The sequence below is a fragment of the Bufo gargarizans genome, chromosome 9 (genome assembly GCF_014858855.1).
Source record: "Bufo gargarizans isolate SCDJY-AF-19 chromosome 9, ASM1485885v1, whole genome shotgun sequence".
NCBI lineage: Eukaryota > Metazoa > Chordata > Amphibia > Anura > Bufonidae > Bufo > Bufo gargarizans.
In genome coordinates, this window is record NC_058088.1 from 78,680,769 (window position 1) to 78,700,981 (window position 20,213).

Below are 20,213 nucleotides of genomic sequence, written 5' to 3' on the forward strand. Positions count from 1 at the left end.
AAAAAGTATGTGAACCCTTTGGAATGATGTGGATTTCTGCACAAATTGGTCATAAAATGTGATCTGATCTTCATCTAAGTCACAACAATAGACAATCACAGTCTGCTTAAACTAATAACACACACATAATTAAATGTTACCATGTTTTTATTGAACACACCATGTAAACATTCACAGTGCAGGTGGAAAAAGTATGTGAACCCCTAGACTAATGACATCTCCAAGAGCTAATTGGAGTGAGGTGTCAGCCAACTGGAGTCCAATTGATGAGATGAGATTGGAGGTGTTGGTTACAGCTGCCCTGCCCTATATAAAAACAAACACCAGTTCTGGGTTTGCTTTTCACAAGAAGCATTGCCTGATGTGAATGATACCTCGCACAAAAGAGCTCTCAGAAGACCTACGATTAAGAATTGTTAACTTGCATAAAGCTGAAAAGGGTTCAAAAAGTATCTCCAAAAGCCTTGCTGTTCATCAGTCCACAGTAAGACAAATTGTCTATAAATGGAGAAAGTTCAGCACTGCTGCTACTCTCCCTAGGAGTGCCCGTCCTGTAAAGATGACTGCAAGAGCACAGCGCAGACTGCTCAATGAGGTGAAGAAGAATCCTAGAGTGTCAGCTAAAGACTTACAAAATTCTCTGGCATATGCTAACATCCCTGTTAGCGAATCTACGGTATGTAAAACACTAAACAAGAATGGATTTCAAGGGAGGTACCACAGAGGAAGCCACTGCTGTCTAAAAAAACTTTGCTGCACGCTGCACGTTTACACAACTGTGAAGTATGGTGGTGGGATGCTTTGCTGCATCAGGGCCTGGATGGATTGCTATCATCGAAGGAAAAATGAATTCTCAAGTTTATCAATACATTTTGCAGGAGAACTTAAGGCCATCTGTCCACCAGCTGAAGCTCAACAGAAGATGGGTGTTGCAACAGGACAACGACCCAAAGCATAGAAGTAAATCAACAATAGAATGGCTTAAACAGAAGAAAATACGCCTTCTGGAGTGGCCCAGTCAGAGTCCTGACCTCAACCCAATTGAGATGCTGTGGCATGACCTCAAGAATATTGCTGAACTGAAACAGTTCTGTAAATAGGAATGGTCAAGAATTACTCCTGACCGTTGTGCATGTCTGATCTGCAACTACAGGAAACGTTTGGTTGAAGTTATTGCTGCCAGAATAAGGTTCATCCAGTTATTAAATCCAAGGGTTCACATACTTTTTCCACCTGCACTGTGAATGTTTCCATGGTGTGTTCAATAAAAACATGGTAACATTTAATTCTTTGTGTGTTATTAGTTTAAAGGGAACCTGTCATGTGGATATTTGATTATAATCTAACTAATTATATACAATAATTAACTACTAAAAAGTGCCTTAGATGTATTCACTTACTGGTGTGACAGATGATTACCTCATAATAAACACACTAAGATGATGTCAGTGAGTCCAGCGTTTTTTTTTTAATTCAGAGCTATAGCCACTCCCCTGCCCACCTGCTGCTGATTCATTTGGAAAATAACTGTCAATCAGCAGCAGGTGGGCGGGGAGAGTCAGGAGCTCATAAATATTCATGACTCATCATTATCAGCTGGAGCTTTTCAATACAAGATGTTGGCAGATTGACTGGGTCAATTAAAGAAAGTGACCCAGCATTTTGCTAAGAGAATCAGTAACTTATTTATGTTACCCTTAGTTAGGACACCATAAAACTGGTGACAGGTTCCCTTTAACCACTCCAGGACCGCCGTACGCAGGATTGCGTCCTGCCGGCGGCCCTGCTCTTCTGGGTGGACGCAAATACGCGTCCTCCCGCGAGAGCCGAGATTTCCTGTGAACGCGCGCACACAGGCGCGCGCGCGCTCACAGGAACGGAAGGTAAGCGAGTGGATCTCCAGCATGCCAGCGGCGATCGCTCGCTGGCAGGCTGGAGATCCGAATTTTTTAACCCCTAACAGGTATATTAGACGCTGTTTTGATAACAGCGTCTAATATACCTCCTACCTGGTCCTCTGGTGGTCCCTTTTGTTAGGATCGACCACCAGAGGACACAGGTAGGTCAGTAAAGTCGCACCAAACACTACATTACACTACACCCCCCCCCCCGTCACTTATTAACCCTTTATGAACCCCTGATCACCCATGATCACCCCATATAAACTCCCTGATCACCCCCCTGTCATTGATCACCCCCCCTGTCATTGATCACCCCCCTGTCAGGCTCCGTTCAGACGTCTGTATGATTTTTACGGATCCACGGATACATGGATCGGATCCGCAAAACACATGCGGACGTCTGAATGGAGCCTTACAGGGGGGTGATCAATGACAGGCGGGTGATCACCCATATAGATTCCCTGATCACCCCCTGTCATTGATCACCCCCTGTCATTGATCACCCCCCTGTAAGGCTCCATTCAGATGTCCGTATGATTTTTACGGATCCATGGATACATGGATCGGATCCGCAAAACACATGCGGACGTCTGAATGGAGCCTTACAGGGGGGTGATCAATGACAGGCCGGTGATCACCCATATATACTCCCTGATCACCCCCTGTCATTGATCACCCCCCTGTCATTGATCACCCCCCTGTAGGGCTCCATTCAGACGTCCGCATGTGTTTTGGTATCCATGGATCCGTAAAAATCATGCGGACGTCTGAATGGAGCCTTACCAGGGGGGTGATCAATGACAGGGGGGTGATCAGGGAGTCTATATGGGTGATCACCCCCCTGTCACATATTCCACTAACTTGTGTCAAAAAATAAAATCTCACATGAACTCACCATACCCCTCACGGAATCCAAATGCGTAAACATTTTTAGACATTTATATTCCAGACTTCTTCTCACGCTTTAGGGCCCCTAAAAAGCCAGGGCAGTATAAATACCCCACATGTGACCCCATTTCGGAAAGAAGACACCCCAAGGTATTCCGTGAGGGGCATATTGAGTTCATGAAAGATTGAAATTTTTGTCCTAAGTTAGCGGAAAGTGAGACTTTGTGAGCAAAAAACAAAAAAAATCAATTTCCGCTAACTTATGCAAAAAAAAAAAAATTTCTATGAAGTCGCCATGCCCCTCATTGAATACCTTGGGGTGTCTTCTTTCCAAAGTGGGGTCACATGTGGGGTATTTATACTGCCCTGGCTTTTTAGGGGCCCGAAAGTGTGAGAAGAAGTCTGGGATCCAAATGTCTAAAAATGCCCTCCTAAAAGGAATTTGGGCACCTTTACGCATCTAGGCTGCAAAAAAGTGTCACACATCTGGTATCGCCGTACTCAGGATAAGTTGGGCAATGTGTTTTGGGGTGTCATTTTACATATACCCATGCTGGTAAAAATATCTTGGTCAAATGCCAACTTTGTATAAAAAAATGGGAAAAGTTATCTTTTGCCAAGATATTTCTCTCACCCAGCATGGTTATATGTGAAATGACACCCCAAAACACATTCCTCAACTTCTCCTGAGTACGGCGATACCACATGTGTGACACTTTTTTGCAGCCAAGGTGGGCAAAGGGGCACATATTCCAAAGTGCACCTTTCGGATTTCGCAGGCCATTTTTTACACATTTTGATTGCAAAGTACTTCTCACACATTTGGGCCCCTAAATTGCCAGGGCAGTATAACTACGCCACAAGTGACCCCATTTTGGAAAGAAGACACCCCAAGGTATTCCGTGAGGGGCACGGCGAGTTCCTAGAATTTTTATTTTTTGTCACAAGTTAGCGGAAAATGATGATTTTTCTTTTTTTTTCTTTTTTCCTTACAAAGTCTCATATTCCACTAACTTGCGACAAAAAATAAAAAATTCTAGGAACTCGCCATGCCCCTTACGGAATACCTTGGGGTGTCTTCTTTCCAAAATTGGGTCACTTGTGGCGTAGTTATACTGCCCTGGCAATTTAGGGGCCCAAATGTGTGAGAAGTACTTTGCAATCAAAATGTGTAAAAAATGGCCTGCGAAATCCGAAAGGTGCACTTTGGAATATGTGCCCCTTTGCCCACCTTGGCTGCAAAAAAGTGTGACACATCTGGTATCGCCGTACTCAGGAGAAGTTGGGGAATGTGTTTTGGGGTGTCATTTTACATATACCCATGCTGGGTGAGAAAAATATCTTGGTCAAATGCCAACTTTGTATAAAAAAATTGGAAAAGTTGTCTTTTGCCAAGATATTTCTTTCACCCAGCATGGGTATATGTAAAATGACACCCCAAAACACATTCCCCAACTTCTCCTGAGTACGGCGATACCACATGTGTCACACTTTTTTGCAGCCTAGGTGGGCAAAGGGGCACATATTCCAAAGTGCACCTTTCGGATTTCACCGGTCATTTTTTACACATTTTGATTGCAAAGTTCTTCTCACACATTTGGGCCACTAAATTGCCAGGGCAGTATAACTACCCCACAAGTGACCCCATTTTGGAAAGAAGACACCCCAAAGTATTCCGTGAGGGGCATGGCGAGTTCCTAGAATTTTTTATTTTTTGTCGCAAGTTAGTGGAATATGAGACTTTGTAAGAAAAAAATAAAAATAAAAAATCATCATCATTTTCCGCTAACTTGTGACAAAAAATAAAAAGTTCTATGAACTCACTATGCCCATCAGCGAATACCTTAGGGTGTCTACTTTCCAAAATGGGGTCATTTGTGGGGTTTTTCTACTGTCTGGGCATTGTAGAACCTCAGGAATCATGACAGGTGCTCAGAAAGTCAGAGCTGCTTCAAAAAGTGGAAATTCACATTTTTGTACCATAGTTTGTAAACGCTATAACTTTTACCCAAACCATTTTTTTTTTGCCCAAACATTTTTTTTTTATCAAAGACATGTAGAACTATAAATTTAGCGAAAAATTTATATATGGATGTCGTTTTTTTTTGCAAAATTTTACAGCTGAAAGTGAAAAATGTCATTTTTTTGCAAAAAAAACGTTACATTTCGATTAATAACAAAAAAAGTAAAAATGTCAGCAGCAATAAAATACCACCCAATGAAAGCTCTATTAGTGAGAAGAAAAGGAGGTAAAATTCATTTGGGTGGTAAGTTGCATGACCGAGCGATAAACGGTGAAAGTAGTGTAGTGCCGAAGTGTAAAAAGTGCTCTGGTCATGAAGGGGGTTTCAGCTAGTGGGGCTGAAGTGGTTAAGCAGACTGTGATTGTCTATTGTTGTGACTTAGATGAAGACCAGATCACATTTTATGACCAATTCCAAATGGTTCACACACTTTTTCTTGCAATTGTATATAAAAGCAACCTCCAGAAATCAAAAGGTCTTACTTGCTGACCAAAAGGCCACCCACAGTTGCCCAAAAACATTCTGGTATAAAAAAAGAACATGTTGCAACAACTGAAACCCCTAGTAAGCCCTTGTTGGTTAGGAAGAGTTTGTCCAGCTTCTGCAGGGGATAAGTAGTGTGACATGATGTGTGTCATTCACATGAATGGCTAGTTTGTTAGACAGGTTACATCAAAGTTCTGCCTAACAGAGGGAGTCCCACTCAAACATCCATATACGCTAATATTCTTTGCTAAACTTTTGTACTGAAGTTCTGCTCATAGGGATTATAAATACATGAGAAAAGGGGTCAATAATTGCTTTTGTACATTCCTCTATACATGGATGATTTCAATCTCCATTCCTCTAGTGGCAACCATGGACCCAAGGTCAAGGTTCGGGGGCCAATATTAATATATACTCTGGTGCCTATTTATTAAGACAGTTATTTTAGACGCTGGCCTTAATAAAAGCCCTGTGCTGGCAGTGGATCCGCCAAAGTTATGAAAAGGCGCAGGCCTCTCCATAACTTCGGCACATCCATTGCTTAATGTAAGACAGCTTCCTAGCTGTGTTTTATTTAGACCATTTTCTATGCCTAAACCACAATTTTAGACCTGGCATGAGCGGGGCGAAGTCACAGATAGTGGTGCAACCAACCATTGAGCCACCATTTGTGCCTGAAATACGCCTAATTTAGGCATATTTCAGTATAGTAAATAAGCCCCTCAGTTCTTAACATATAAACACTTTAGACTAGATTATCTAGATTATGTTAACGTTAAGACAGCATTAGTAATTTCAGAGAGACAGCAAATATTACCCCTAGTAGATAACCCATCCCAGGATGGTGACTGAAATAGAACATTTATCCACTTAAGGGCAGAGTTCTTATTCCAGGACTGGATTCTATATAAAGAAATATGCACGCTCACAAAAAATGACTTAGTAGAATAAGAAATAATAGTAAGGATACTTTCACACTTGCGTTCGGTGCGGATCCGTCTGGTATCTGCACAGACGGATCCGCACCTATGATGCAAACGATGGTATCCATTCAGAACGGATCCGTCTGCATTCTATTTCAGAAAAAAGTCTAATTGTTAGTCAGACGGATCCGTCCTGACTTTACATTGAAAGTCAATGGGGGACGGATCTGTTTGCAATTGCACCATATTGTGTCAACGTCAAACGGATCCGTCCCCATTGACTTACATTGTAATTCAGGACGGATCCGTTTGGCTCCGCACGGCCAGGCGGAACAGAGCCAAACTAATGCATTCTGAACGGATCCTTATCCATTTTAGAATGCATTGGGGATAAACTGATCCATTCGGGGCCACTTGTGAGAGCCCTCAAACGGATCTCACAAGCGGAATCCCAAACGCAAGTGTGAAAGTAGCCTAATGCGAAGGCATCAGCGATATATAATACACAAAATACCTAGGACAAACCAATGTGGAGGTCCCTTTGTGTGTTACTCCATTGACCTACTTTCGTAGACACTGGTGGACTCTACCCCCCACATTCTTGGGCAGCTAGAACCACTTGACACAGAAGACGCTAATAATAGAAACATAGAAACAGAATGTGTCGGCAGATAAGAACCATTCGGCCCATCTAGTCTGCCCAATATACTGAATCCTATGGATAGCCCCTGGCCCTATCTTATATGAAGGATGGCCTTATGCCTATCCCATGCATGCTTAAACTCCTTCACTGTATTTGCAGCTACCACTTCTGCAGTAAGGCTATTCCATGCATCCACCACTCTCTCAGTAAAGTAATACTTCTTGATATTACTTTTAAACCTTTGCCCCTCTAATTTAAAACTATGTCCTCTTGTAGCAGTTTTTTTCTTCTTTTAAATATTCTCTCCTCTTTTACCTTGTTGATTCCCTTTATGTATTTAAAAGTTTCTATCATATCCCCTCTGTCTCGTCTTTCTTCCAAGCTATACATGTTAAGGTTCTTTAATCTTTCCTGGTAAGTTTTATCCTGGTATGGACCCCCTTGTACTTGCTAGCACCTGCAGTACATTCCTGTACAGCACTTCAATGTGGACACTGAATGCAGCAGGAGCCATTGAACACAGCCCCCCAACTTGATACTGCCCACATCACTCTGTACATCCCTGTGCAGCGGTTCCATATGGGCGCTGAATGCAGCCAACAGCCTCCCTCCTTGGTACTGCCCACATCACACTGTACATCCCTGTACAGCGGTTCCATATGGGCGCTGAATGCAGCCAACAGCCTCCCTGCTTAGTACTGCCCACATCACTCTGTACATCCCTGTGCAGCGGTTCCATGTGGGCGCTAAATGCAGCCAACAGCCTCCCTCCCTGCTTAGTACTGCCCACATCACTCAGTACATCCCTGTACAGCGGTTCCATGTGGGCGCTGAATGCAGCCAACAGCCTCCCTCCTTGGTACTGCCCACATCACACTGTACATCCCTGTACAGCGGTTCCATATGGGCGCTGAATGCAGCCAACAGCCTCCCTGCTTAGTACTGCCCACATCACTCTGTACATCCCTGTGCAGCGGTTCCATGTGGGCGCTAAATGCAGCCAACAGCCTCCCTCCCTGCTTAGTACTGCCCACATCACTCAGTACATCCCTGTACAGCGGTTCCATGTGGGCGCTGAATGCAGCCAACAGCCTCCCTCCTTGGTACTGCCCACATCACTCTGTACATCCCTGTGCAGCGGTTCCATGTGGGCGCTGAATGCAGCCAACATCCTCCCTCCTTAGTACTGCCCACATCACACTGTCTGTTCCTGCACAACACTTTGATGTGAGCGCTGACTGTGTGTAGCAAGAGCTGCTCTCCGCCACACTGGAGAGTGAGTGATGCAGCATTTTTTTTTACTCACCCCCCCAAACTAGTAAGTGCGGACCACAGTGTTCACTAAATTATAAACAATTAAAAATTGGTCCAAAAATGATCTCTTTTTGCTTGCAAATGCTTTCCATTTTGAGTGATTCATCTGATTTGTTACAATTAGTATTTTTTTTATAAATTCGTTAAGAATTTGATTTGCTTAGAATAAATCAATTATTTAAGCTATGGAGCTTTCTTGAAATAACCCTATATATTGCTATACCAGAACTGCGACCGAAAGAATGAAATAAAGGTCTTTAACATCTTCCTAACATGCACACACTTCATCTACACCATTACATTTGAGGACTGTAATCTAGGCCAAATGGCTTATTATAGATCAGGCCTAAGACTTTTTTCCGAACGGCCATCATTGTTTGACTTACATTTCTCATGAAAGATTTTGTAGAAAAAAAGCCATGGAATGTATTAGAAAATAAACCTGACTGAAAATAAGATGTCTCCTATGACAATGTTCCCAGTGTGTGTTTCTTCTGAAATCCCCTGTTACATTTATCCTCGAATATCCGCTGTTTGAAGACTGTACAGGGGATTGTATCTTAGAACTCTAAAGACTTCCAATCAGTTTGATCTAGGACCTTGCAGCTTGTGTGATGCCCGCCGCTGATCCCTCTGCTGATACTCAGATATAAAGAGCACAGTCTCACATAACTAACCTTTGATTTGAAGGTTATAGCTTTGGATTGTAGTGTTCAACTGCACTGAGCTTTATGCCTACATTATTTTATTTCAAAAGCAATACTTCTCTAGATCATTCACAAGACGCCACCAAGTAAACCTAATTTTAATTTTAAATATCTTTGATGCAAATGTTTAATGTTGCATTAAGATAAGATGCAGATATTTTGTATATTTAGAAATTAAATCTGACTCCTTAATACAATTTATTAGCATTACCTACTAATTAATAACTGGTGCTATGCCCTTGGATGAGCAATGTCTAACTAATTTCTCTGACATCGGAAGTAAAGTCATAAAAATGCAGGTCACCAGCCATGACAGATTAATATCTTTTGAGGTCAGAAGTAGCTTAGGCCTATTTCACACTGCCAGCAGGAGTTCTGGCAGGCTGTTTCAGTATAGAACAGCCTGTTGGAGGTCTCTGGATATGGCCTTGCAGGACATTACTGGAATACTCTCCGGCCCTATTGACTATAGTGGGGTCCTGTAGAGATAATACTGCTACCTGGCAAATATGCCGGGATTTGGACGGACAGATACCGCTATGTGCTAGAGCAGCCTGCCAAAACTCCTGTGGGCAGTGTGAAAGAAGCCTTAGGCAGTGTTCTAGGTCTTCTTAAAGAGATCAAATATGAATGGAGACTTACAGACAATGGGAAAGTAGCATGCAAAGTAGTATCTCCCACTTTGTCACAAACCAGTGGGTGGGAACCCACTGTGCCATGTGACCAACCTCCTCTAAGGGCGTTGTCTAACTGAACCGCTTGTTCTTCGCATACCCCTGATGGTGGGGATAAACTTTCCCAAGGGGAACACCAGGTGGCTACCTATTGAAGAGGATTGGCACGCAACGCAGCTTGTCCAGGTAGACCAGGAGGTACCATAGCAAGGTCACTTTGGATATGAGATCATTCTTTCAGACAACCCATCGACAGCCGCCCTTCAGATCCAGCCTCCCGGAACGCCTAGACCGACAGGTGTCTGATTACATCGGGTTAACGGCTGATCTCGACGCTCTGAGAAGCGAGGAACGCCTGGACTACTGGGTGTGAAGGCTTAACCTGTGGCCAGAGCTGGCACAATTTGCCATGGAACTCTTGGCTTGCCCCTCGTCGAGAGTCCTGTCCGAAAGGACATTCAGCGCAGCAGGGGGGGGGGGGGTCGTGACCAATAAGCGCACTCGCCTAGCTCACGACAGTGTGGACTACCTCACATTTCTAAAAAATAATGAGGCATTGATCTCGGGGGAGTTCAACACCTATGATGACCACGTGTAATTGAATTTCCTCATGCCAGCCCATACATATCCGCCACCACATAAAACAAAAAATTGTCCTTGTAATATGTATATACAGCAGCATAAAATACCTTTTCTGTCAGGTGAATGCCTAATTTTGTGGCCTGTACTGGCAGACAGTAAAATTAGCATCCAGTGACCGCCTAATGTACCTCCAGCCACATCATCACAAGTTCTTCAGGTGAATGCCAAATGTTTTGGGCCTGTACTCCCCTGGCCTAAAATAAAAAATGTTTAGGCTCCAGCAGGGAACATTTTTGAGAGATTCCCTTTAAGATGCATGAAAATGGCCCCTGATTAAAATAAATATTTTGTGTGGGAATTGTTGCCAATGATTCCCACTCTGGTATGTCACTGTCCATGTTGTGGGACTATTTGTGCACTTCTAGTAAGTATTTGGTGGCTGCAAATATGACCTGAAGGTTTTTTAGGTTCGCCTGCCATTAAAGTCAATGGGGCCTGCCGCGAACATGCAGTTTGTGAACATTTGATCGCGAATGCGCGGTCGCAAAACATCCCGGCCGATGTTCGTCCATCACCAGTTCTAGGCAGGTATGGAGTCCTTGGACTGTATTCTGACTACGTCTTTTGTCTGGTCCGTTGCTGCTTCAAACCAGTGTATCTGAACCCCCAGTAGTGTTGAGCAAACTTGCGATTAGCAAGTTCGGCGTTCGGGTTATCTAAGAATTCCGTAATGGATTCCATTACCACGGACCTTAACAGAATTCTATGACGGCAGGCACCAGGGAAGCCTATATGTGGTATTCCGTATTGCATTCCGTCATGATAGAAGTCTATGGCTAGCAGTCTATTATTCACGGGGCCCTTTGTGTAAATATGAAGCAGGTTTAGACAGTTGGTCCAAACACTTACCTAACTTACAGGATTAGTACAACTGCCCTAATAATAATTTGTCCATGTAGTACTTATGCTCCTCATTCACACCTCTGTGATTAAAACTATTGAATCTCTGTCTATGTTGATCCAGGATAACCTGGGGAGTCCAGTTTACACAAGGTTCCACAATAAATTATACCATTTACACCCAAATTCAGAAATTAATCATAGAACCAGATGAGATGTTACATTTTCAAGTTTCGGTCAGGGTGGCTCAGGCACAGTACTGGCTCTACTCCTCGATTTTGACTAAAATTCTAGTGCACTTTGGCACAAAATGGAAAAATATGTAGCATCTAGTGTTTTTTTTTTTAAACCACACTTGACAATCAGTGTGACTTAGGGCTCTTTCACATCTGCGTTATTGTCTTCCGGCATAGAGTTCCGTTGTCGGGGCTCTATGCCGGAAGAATACTGATCAGGATTATCCTAATGCATTCTGAATGGACAGTCCGTCCTTCAGGATGCATCAGGATGTCTTCCGTTCCGGAACAGAACGTTTTTTGGCCGCAGCAAATAGCGCAGCATGCTGCGCTTTTTGCTCCGGCCAAAAATCCGGAACACTTGCCGCAAGGCCGGATCCGGAATGAATGCCCATTGAAAGGCATTGATCTGGATCCGGCCTTAAGCTAAACGTCGTTTCGGCGCATTGCCGGATGCGACGTTTAGCTTTTTCTCAATGGTTACCATGGCTGCCGGGACGCTAAAGTCCTGGCAGCCATGGTAAAGTGTAGTGGGGAGCGGGGAAGCAGCATACTTACCGTCCGTGCGGCTCCCGGGGCGCTCCAGAGTGACGTCAGGGCGCCCCAGGCGCATGGATGACGTGATCGCATGGATCACATGATCCATGCGCATGGGGCGCTCTGACGTCACTCTGGAGCGCCCCGGGAGCCGCACGGATGGTAAGTATACTGCTCCCCCGCTCCCCGCTCCTACTATGGCAACCAGGACTTTAATAGCGTCCTGGCTGCCATAGTAACACTGAAAGCATTTTGAAGACGGATCCGTCTTCAAATGCTTTCAGTACACTTGCGTTTTTCCGGATCCGGCGTGTAATTCCGGCAAGTGGAGTACACGCCGGATCCGGACAACGCAAGTGTGAAAGAGGCCTTAGTGTAAAAGTGGTGTTAGTTTAAAAGGGGTGATGCCTAAATGTGTCTTTTTGCTCCAACATGCACCAACATTTGTGTCATAAAAATTTTGAAAGAAAGAAAGTCAAATAAAAGTTAAATTAAACTTATAAACAGGATGTCTATAGATATGTGAGATGTATCTTATTGAGCAGCTGTGATCATTCAGGTGCATTTAAAGGGATTATCCAAGACCCTAACAGACCTGGCTGACCTGCAGTGCAGTGGTGATCATACTTACCTGGTCCCCATCGCTCCAGGGTTGGCTCTTCTTCTCCCTGCAGTGCTGAAATCAACATCCTGTTGATGAGGTAGGGGGGAACACAAGGGAAGTAGGTCACTGATGCACCACTGTCAACAGGATGTTCATTTCAGAGCAGCAGGTAGATGAAGAGTCGGCCGGGGAGAGATGAAGACCGAACCCAGAGTTGGGGACCAGGTAAGTATGATCACCACTGTGGGTCGGCCACTCTGGGATGTCTGTTATAGTCTTGTATAAACTCTTTAAATACTCCCCGTCTACATATCTACCTTGTCTAAAGGCCCCTTTACACTGAACAATTTAGCAGGTGATTGTCGGGAAGGAAGCATTCCTTCTTGGCAAGTGCCTGCTCATCAGTTCAACTAATGCCTCTATGTGCAATGATCTCGACCACAATATGTGGAGGAGCGATCGCTAATGTCATTGCTCATCCCCATACAGAATCATTGTTTGCTGGCAGCAAAATGTGATTAGACGGCACAATCTTCTGCCGGCAAACAATGATTTTGGTGTCCTCACAAATGATCATATTATCTGATGAACGAGCATTTTGCTTGTTCATCAGGTAATCAGCGGCACATTTACACCGGCAGATAATCGCTAACAAGTGTTCCTAAGAATGCTTGTTAGCGATTATCTGGCTGATTCTCTGCCAGTGTAAAGAAACCTTAACATCATAGTAAATCTCAGGCCTAGTTCACACGAACGTTTTTTTGCGGGTGTACGAGCCGTTTTTTTGTGTTCCGTATACGGTCCGTATATGGAACCATTCATTTCAATGGTTCCGCAAAAAAAACCGGAATGTGTTCCGTATGCATTCCGTTTCTGTTTTTCCGTTCCGTTGAAAGATAGAGCTTGTCCTATATTTGGCCGTAAATCACGGGTCGTGGCTCCATTCAAGTCAATGGATCCGCAAAAAAAATGGAACATATACGGAAATGCATCCGTATGTCTTCCGTTTCCGTTCCGTTTTTTCTGAACCATCTATTGAAAATGTTATGGCCAGCCCAATTTTTTCTATGTAATTACTGTATACTGTACATGGCATATGGAAAAAACGGAACGGAAAAACGGAAAGGAAACTGAAACACCTACGGAAACAAAAAACGGAAAAACGGATCCGTGAAAAACGGACCGCAAAACACTGAAAAAGCCATACGTTCGTGTGAACTGGGCCTCAGCCTGTATTTTTTGAAAAACATCACTTTTTGTGCCATTTTTCACGGATATTGTTCTAGACTAAAAAATGTTGCAACCAGATGTTACGTCTACAATTAAATATAAAAGACAATACAAATTGGTGTTTTGGTAGCCTTTTTTTGTTTATTTTTTTGGGTGTCTGAATAGTTTTTTTTTTTAACAGCATTTTTGTTTTTTTCCCCAATGGCTTTCTCTATAGGACATGAAAAATAGCCGATAAAAATGCATGTTACGAATGTAGCAAATTTAAAAGCACACACCAAAAGTGCTTGTTAAAGACAGGCCAAAAGGAAATGTATGGTATTATTTTATCAGAAAAAAGAAAACTCATTGAAAAAAATTGCAAGGGAAAGAGACCTCAAAGAAAACTGGAATAAATTTCTATATTAAATGTCACTTCAGAGTTATGAAACGGCAGATTGAGGTACAAAGAAGCCTATAAACTTGTACATCCAAGTAATCACCTAATAGTCCTAGGTCACTGAAACTTGTGAATAGTTAGATAAACGACCAAACTGTCATAGTAATACTGAAAATAAATCAATGACTTCAAATGCGAGTATTGTCAAATTTTCTGTTTGTGTCATCTCAGCAGTGGTTAATTTCTGCTGGAGCAAGTCAATGCTATAGTGCTAAGGTAAGTTATAGAAAAGTGCAATAATCTGAAATGAAATTAAACGAGGAAACACTTTTAGGGGAAAGAAGAAGGAAGAGGAGAAAGTGTATTTTGGAAAGCGCAATTTAACGCTAGTTGGACTGACACTGTTCAGTGCACAACTGGCACATTTTATACAGAAATGATGGATGACTCACCTTAAAAGCCATAAATTTATGGTATGGCTTTGGTGCCCATGCATACACTTCCACAGAGTTCTTCAGAGCAATAACAAGGAATTTTATTCTTTCATATTTAACTGCAATGAAAAAAAAGAAAAAGAAAGATCATGTGAAGAGCAAGAAACATGTTATCTTACAGGATCTTCATGAAAGTATTTTTTCCTTCCATGTGTCATCCGTATTTCAGGTAGGGAAGGGATGCAAATGAGCACTTAACAAGCTCTGCCTCTAATGCCACCAGATGTAAGGTAGCTATCCTACAGGTCAATGTTCAGCTCTTAAAATAAGCCTTGAGACATGACTTGGATATTAAATAAGCCAGCACCACATCTGCAGACAACTGTTTCGGGGTGATTGCCCCTCATCAGTGCAGAGAATACTGGCTTAACTGGGTGAGAGGCCTGTGTCCGAACAAGGGGGGAAGTAACTCTCCTTAGGGAGAGAGCACCTTAATCAGTGTGAGGAGACTTACAGGCCATACATGCTTCTCTGGAATTCTGGGAGGGAAGGGAAAGCTCTGCCTCTAATGCCACCAGATGTAAGGCACCTATCCTATAAGTCAATGTTCAGCTCTTAAAATAGCTGCCTTACATCTGGTGGCATTAGAGGAAGAGCTTGTTAAGAGCTCATTTTCATCCCTTCCCTCCCAGAATTCCAGAGGAGCATGTATGGCCTATAAGTCTCCTCACACTGATTAAGGTGCTCTCTCCCTAAGGAGAGTTAGTTACCCCCCCTGATCCGTATTTCATTAACACTGCTAGGCTACTAATGGTCCCTGAAAACCACAAACCTAATATGGATGGCATCCTTGTTATGTCTGTGGTTTTCACAGACCCAAAAATTATACTGTGTATGAGGAATCCATAATCTCAGACAAAATAAGGCATGCTTCTGTGGTGTCTCCATGGACCCACAGTCCATGGAAGACCACTGATGTGTGAAAGTCATTGGATACAGGAGCAGTCCTTGGAGACCATGGACAGCATACTTAGGCGACTCACTGACATGTGAAAGAGGCCTTATTCAGAATTACACATAATGAGCAGAAATGCAATACTTTGGGGTGCTAATCTAGAAAAGAATATGATGGTTGAGCCATAAGTAGTGTAAATCTGTAGTGTGTTATTTCCAAATAAAAGCTAGAAAGCAGAATTGGCTAAAGATCCTTGGTGAACAGAAGTAGAAGTAGAAGCGTGGGGGCTGCCGGTGAGTATGGCTTCATCAGTAAGGTGCAGCTTGTGGCCACAACACTACTGAAGCCAGTTATTGGCTGCAGCAGAGCATGTGACCGTGCCCATGCAGCACCTGCTGTAAACATTCAGTGGACCGGAACATGGACACAGGAAGCAGCGCAGAGGACTGGAGCAACAGAGAACAAGTATGAATCTTCTTTTTAATGAGGCACCCATGAAGTGTATGCTTCTCCAGATCTTAAAGAGATAGAACCCCTAATTGTGTGGACTCGGGCTGGAACTGTGACTGTCCTGTTGGGTCTAGAACCATTCTCTAGTTTGCAGCATACAGATCATGCAACTGGTACATTGCATACTTATGGCTGTGGTAGGTCAAGGGTCTGAAAGTTTGTTGCGTAGTGGCCATAGTGACTTTGGGAGATACAGAGTATTTATTTTTAAAGTGGTTGGAGCACTCCTGCAAGTGTCATCTAGGCAGGTCAGGCTGTGGCAGAAGGTAGTTCCTCAAAGACAACACATAGCATGGTATGGAAGGCAGCATAACTTATAGTCAATCTGGCACAATCCAACCTGGTGGGAACTCCTGCAGAAGTGGAGTTCTCCAAACCTGGTTTCAGAACATGATGTAAATGTAAATTGTTCCACTTGCTTCTAATAAAACTGTTGTTCTATAATGTCTGTCTTCCTTGCAAGCTCCCTTTACGTGTATATCTCAGTTACTAAAATTTGGAAACATTTGTTAATATGCCCTGGACTGGACTGGCCATGCTATATCTAGATTTACTGTTTAGATTAGTCATACAGTAACTTCTTTCAGGAATTTGAGGAGTCTGTGACCATTTAAAGGGATTACGATCCTTCTCCTAGGGCCTGAGCTGATTCATTGATGGAAACCAGGCTTATAACAGATGGGTGTCTTATAAAGACAAACCCTGAACATACCTGAAGATAACCTTGAAGTGATGACGTTTAATGACAGTACATCTAATAATCCAGAAAAAAATTATGCCGTGTTTATAGAGTTCCTGAATGCTCTGGATTATCAGATGCTTCTGAGATCTCTACTGTATCGTGAATATGCCAGCATTACCTCAGATGCCTTGTACAGTAGTAAACAATTTAATGCCATCTGAATTTACAATGAATACAAGAAAATGATATAGTAATTTCATTTATTTTTCATTTTTTAAAGTATACTTCTGCCTATTGCACAATGCACATTATCACTTACTGAAGTGTTTTATTGCACTAATTTAATACAATTAACTGTAAATGGGCTGCAGCCCACAGGGTATTTATATTATAATTAGGCATTTCCTGGAATTAGTTGGATTAAAAATTTGGGAGTACCTACACTCGAAAACTGTTCTTTAGAGCAAAATGCAAATTACCAGGCTTTCTTTTTATTGTGCTAATAGGTGAGCATCTGCTTTGGAATTGTAACAAAAAACTATTATGCAGTTTACCTTTCATTGCTTCTCATTTTATATTCTATTCAAGCTGGAGCAACAGAATTTGTACTTAGTATTGTCACATAGATCAATTCTTTTCCTTGGATTTGTGTGGAAAAATGAACCATTATAGTAATAATAATAATAAAAAAAATGGTTGTCAATTTATCTTAGAGAGAGATGTTTATTCCACATAATCTCCGGAGATCCAGGAGCAGGCAAAATGGATGGATGGAGATGACAATTTTACAAATTAGCTGTAGCTTCAGATATATTCCTTCACGATACAGTACCTCTGTCACATACAGACAAAGCCCTATCAGGTCAATATTAGAACTAACAATGTTAGTTTTTGTTGTTTTTGAAAAAGAGCTGCTGGTCATTCACTGGTCAAATTTATTTTGAGAAAATAAATCAGGGATATGCTAAGAAATATACATTCATCATCCTACTTTATCATACAAGCAAGGATGGACTATAGGGAAGGCATATACAGTGGATATAAAAAGTCTACAGCACTCAGTCTTTTTGGGTATGAGTCTATCAGCATGGCACATTTTGACTTGGCAAGATTTGCCCACTCTTCTTTCCAAAAACACTCCAAATCTGTCAGATTGCGAGGGCATCTCCTGTGCACAGCCCTCTTCAGATCACCCCACAGATTTTCAATCGGATTCAGGTCTGGGCTCTGGTTGGGCCATTCCAAAACTTTAATCTTCTTCCGGTGAAGCCATTCCTTTGTTGATTTGGATGTATGCTTTGGGTCATTGTCATGCTGAAAGATAAAGTTCCTCTTCATGTTCAGCTTTCTAGCAGAAGCCTGAAGGTTTTGTGCTAATATTGACTAGTATTTAGAACTGTTCCCTCTAGCTTAACTAACGCCCCAGTTCCAGCTGAAGAAAAACAGCCCCAAAGCATGATACTGTGGGTATGGTGTTCTTTTGGTGATGTGCAGTGTTGTTTTTGCGCCAAACATATCTTTTGGAATTATAGCCAAAAAGTTCAACCTTGGTTTATCAGACCATAACACCTTTTCCCACATGCTTTTGGGAGACTTCAGATGTGTTTTTGCAAAATGTAGCCTGGCTTGGATGTTTTTATTTGTAAGAAAAGGCTTTTGTCTTGCCACTCTGCCCCATAGCCCGGACATATGAAGAATACAGGAGATTGTTGTCACAGTGTACCACACAGCCAGTACTTGCTCCTTTAATGTTGCTGTAGGCTTCTTGGTAGCCTCCCAGACCAGTTTTCTTCTTGTCTTTTCATCAATTTTGTAGGGACGTCCATTTCTTGGTAATGTCACTGTTGTGCCATATTTTCTCCACTTGATGATGAATGTCTTCACTGTGTTCCATGGTATATCTAATGCCTTGGAAATTCTTTTGTACCCTTCTCCTGACTGATACCTTTTAACAATGAGATCCCTCTGATGCTTTGGAAGCTCCTGTGGACCATGGCTATTGCTGTGGGACACGTCTAAGAAAATTTCAGGAAAGACCAACTAGAGCAGCTGAACTTTATTTGGGGTTAATCAGAGGCACTTTAAATGATGGCAGATGTATGCTGACTCCTATTTAACATGATTTTGAATGTTATTGCTTAATTCTGAACACAGCTACACCCCCAGTTATAAGAGGGTGTGCACACTTATACAACCCACATTATTTTAGTTTTTTTTTCCTTTCTTTCCTCCACCTAAAAGATTTCAATTTGTTTTTCAATTGTGTGGTACAGTTTATAGGTCACATTAAAGGTGGAAAAAGTTTTGAAATAATTTATCTTTGTCTCATTTTTATACATCACAGAAACCTGACTTTTTTACAGCGGTGTGTAGACTTTTTATATCCAATGTACGTCTACCACCTTGGGGACCTCCGAGGCCTAGAGGGCTGTTTTTATCTATTTATGTACAGTATCTACAATTTATCTATCTGTCCACAGTATCCCTTCGATGTGTAAACTTATCTATCTAGCTAGGCATTCATGACCTAGAGACCCACACTGAGGAAGAAAAGAAGACCCGTAAAGACACACACCTCTCTGGAAAACATGAAACTGTGAGTCTTAGAGAGTCACTGATGTGGATAACTTCATGATTCCCATAGAAATAAGAGGACAGGGCCACATCAGCTGTAGCCAACTCTATTTATAGCTGCCATAGGGAGACAGGGGGTGTCTGGGGTCCTTTCCTGCCATTTTGCATATATTCTCTGTTGTTGTGCTTTAACAAGATATTTATTAGCAATATTTAACACCGAGGTCTCATGCATATGGCAAAGCTGTCTGTATCAACCTTTGAAGTGGAATAGGGTTGCCCACCAAACGATTTGCCCAGAAGCCTCTAATCTGGTTTTTCGGTAAAAAAAGTAAAGTGGCTATATTGATTCATTTTATTGCCTGAGACAGTATCCAAAGTGGAGATGGGTTTCTTATATTAGCTACCATACAGTAAATAAAGACAAAAGGGGTCATTTATTATACTGAAATATGCCTATATTTGACGTATTTCAGGAGCAGATGGCGGCACAATAGTTAGTTGCGCTGTTATCTGCAACTTCGCCCCGCTCACGTCAGGTCTAAAATTGTGGGCGCGGTGCGGGCGGGGAATGGAACGGGCCAGTAGGCCTGTCTCATTCATCATTTTCTATTTCTGTTTTAGGTGTAGAAAATGGTCTAAATGTAAGCAAGGAAGCTGTCTTACATTTAGAGGTGGATGCGCCAATGTTATGGAGTGGTCTGTGCCTCTTCATAACGCTATGGGGTTTTAATAAGACTGGTATCTAAAACACCAGTCAAAATAAATGTGCCCAAAAGATGCCTATTTTTAACCATATATAGTGTAAAAAAAGGCTACCCTTCTAAAAATGTATAGTTTTTAAAACGAGTATCCTTCATTTTTCTGACTGACCAGGCATGAAACAGCACCAATTTCCTCGGAAACCAGTATGGAAAATCCATTTTTGTTAGAATGATCCTCAATAATAAACGGATCAGATGATTTTTCTTTTTGCTTAGAGCCACAGCAATCAGCTATAATCTGGTGGGGCATGTGGCAGCAAGAGCTC

At 42.3% G+C, this 20,213-nt stretch overlaps 1 protein-coding gene across 1 annotated transcript in view; it reads right to left on the reverse strand.

Moving 5' to 3' along the window:
- NRK (Nik related kinase) overlaps positions 1-20,213 on the reverse strand; it is a 334,012-nt gene that overhangs the window by 73,177 nt on the left and 240,622 nt on the right. Inside the window, exon 28 of the mRNA XM_044306320.1 lies at positions 14,481-14,581. Coding sequence (XP_044162255.1) covers positions 14,481-14,581 — 101 coding nt within the window. The remainder of the gene's footprint in view (positions 1-14,480; positions 14,582-20,213) is intronic.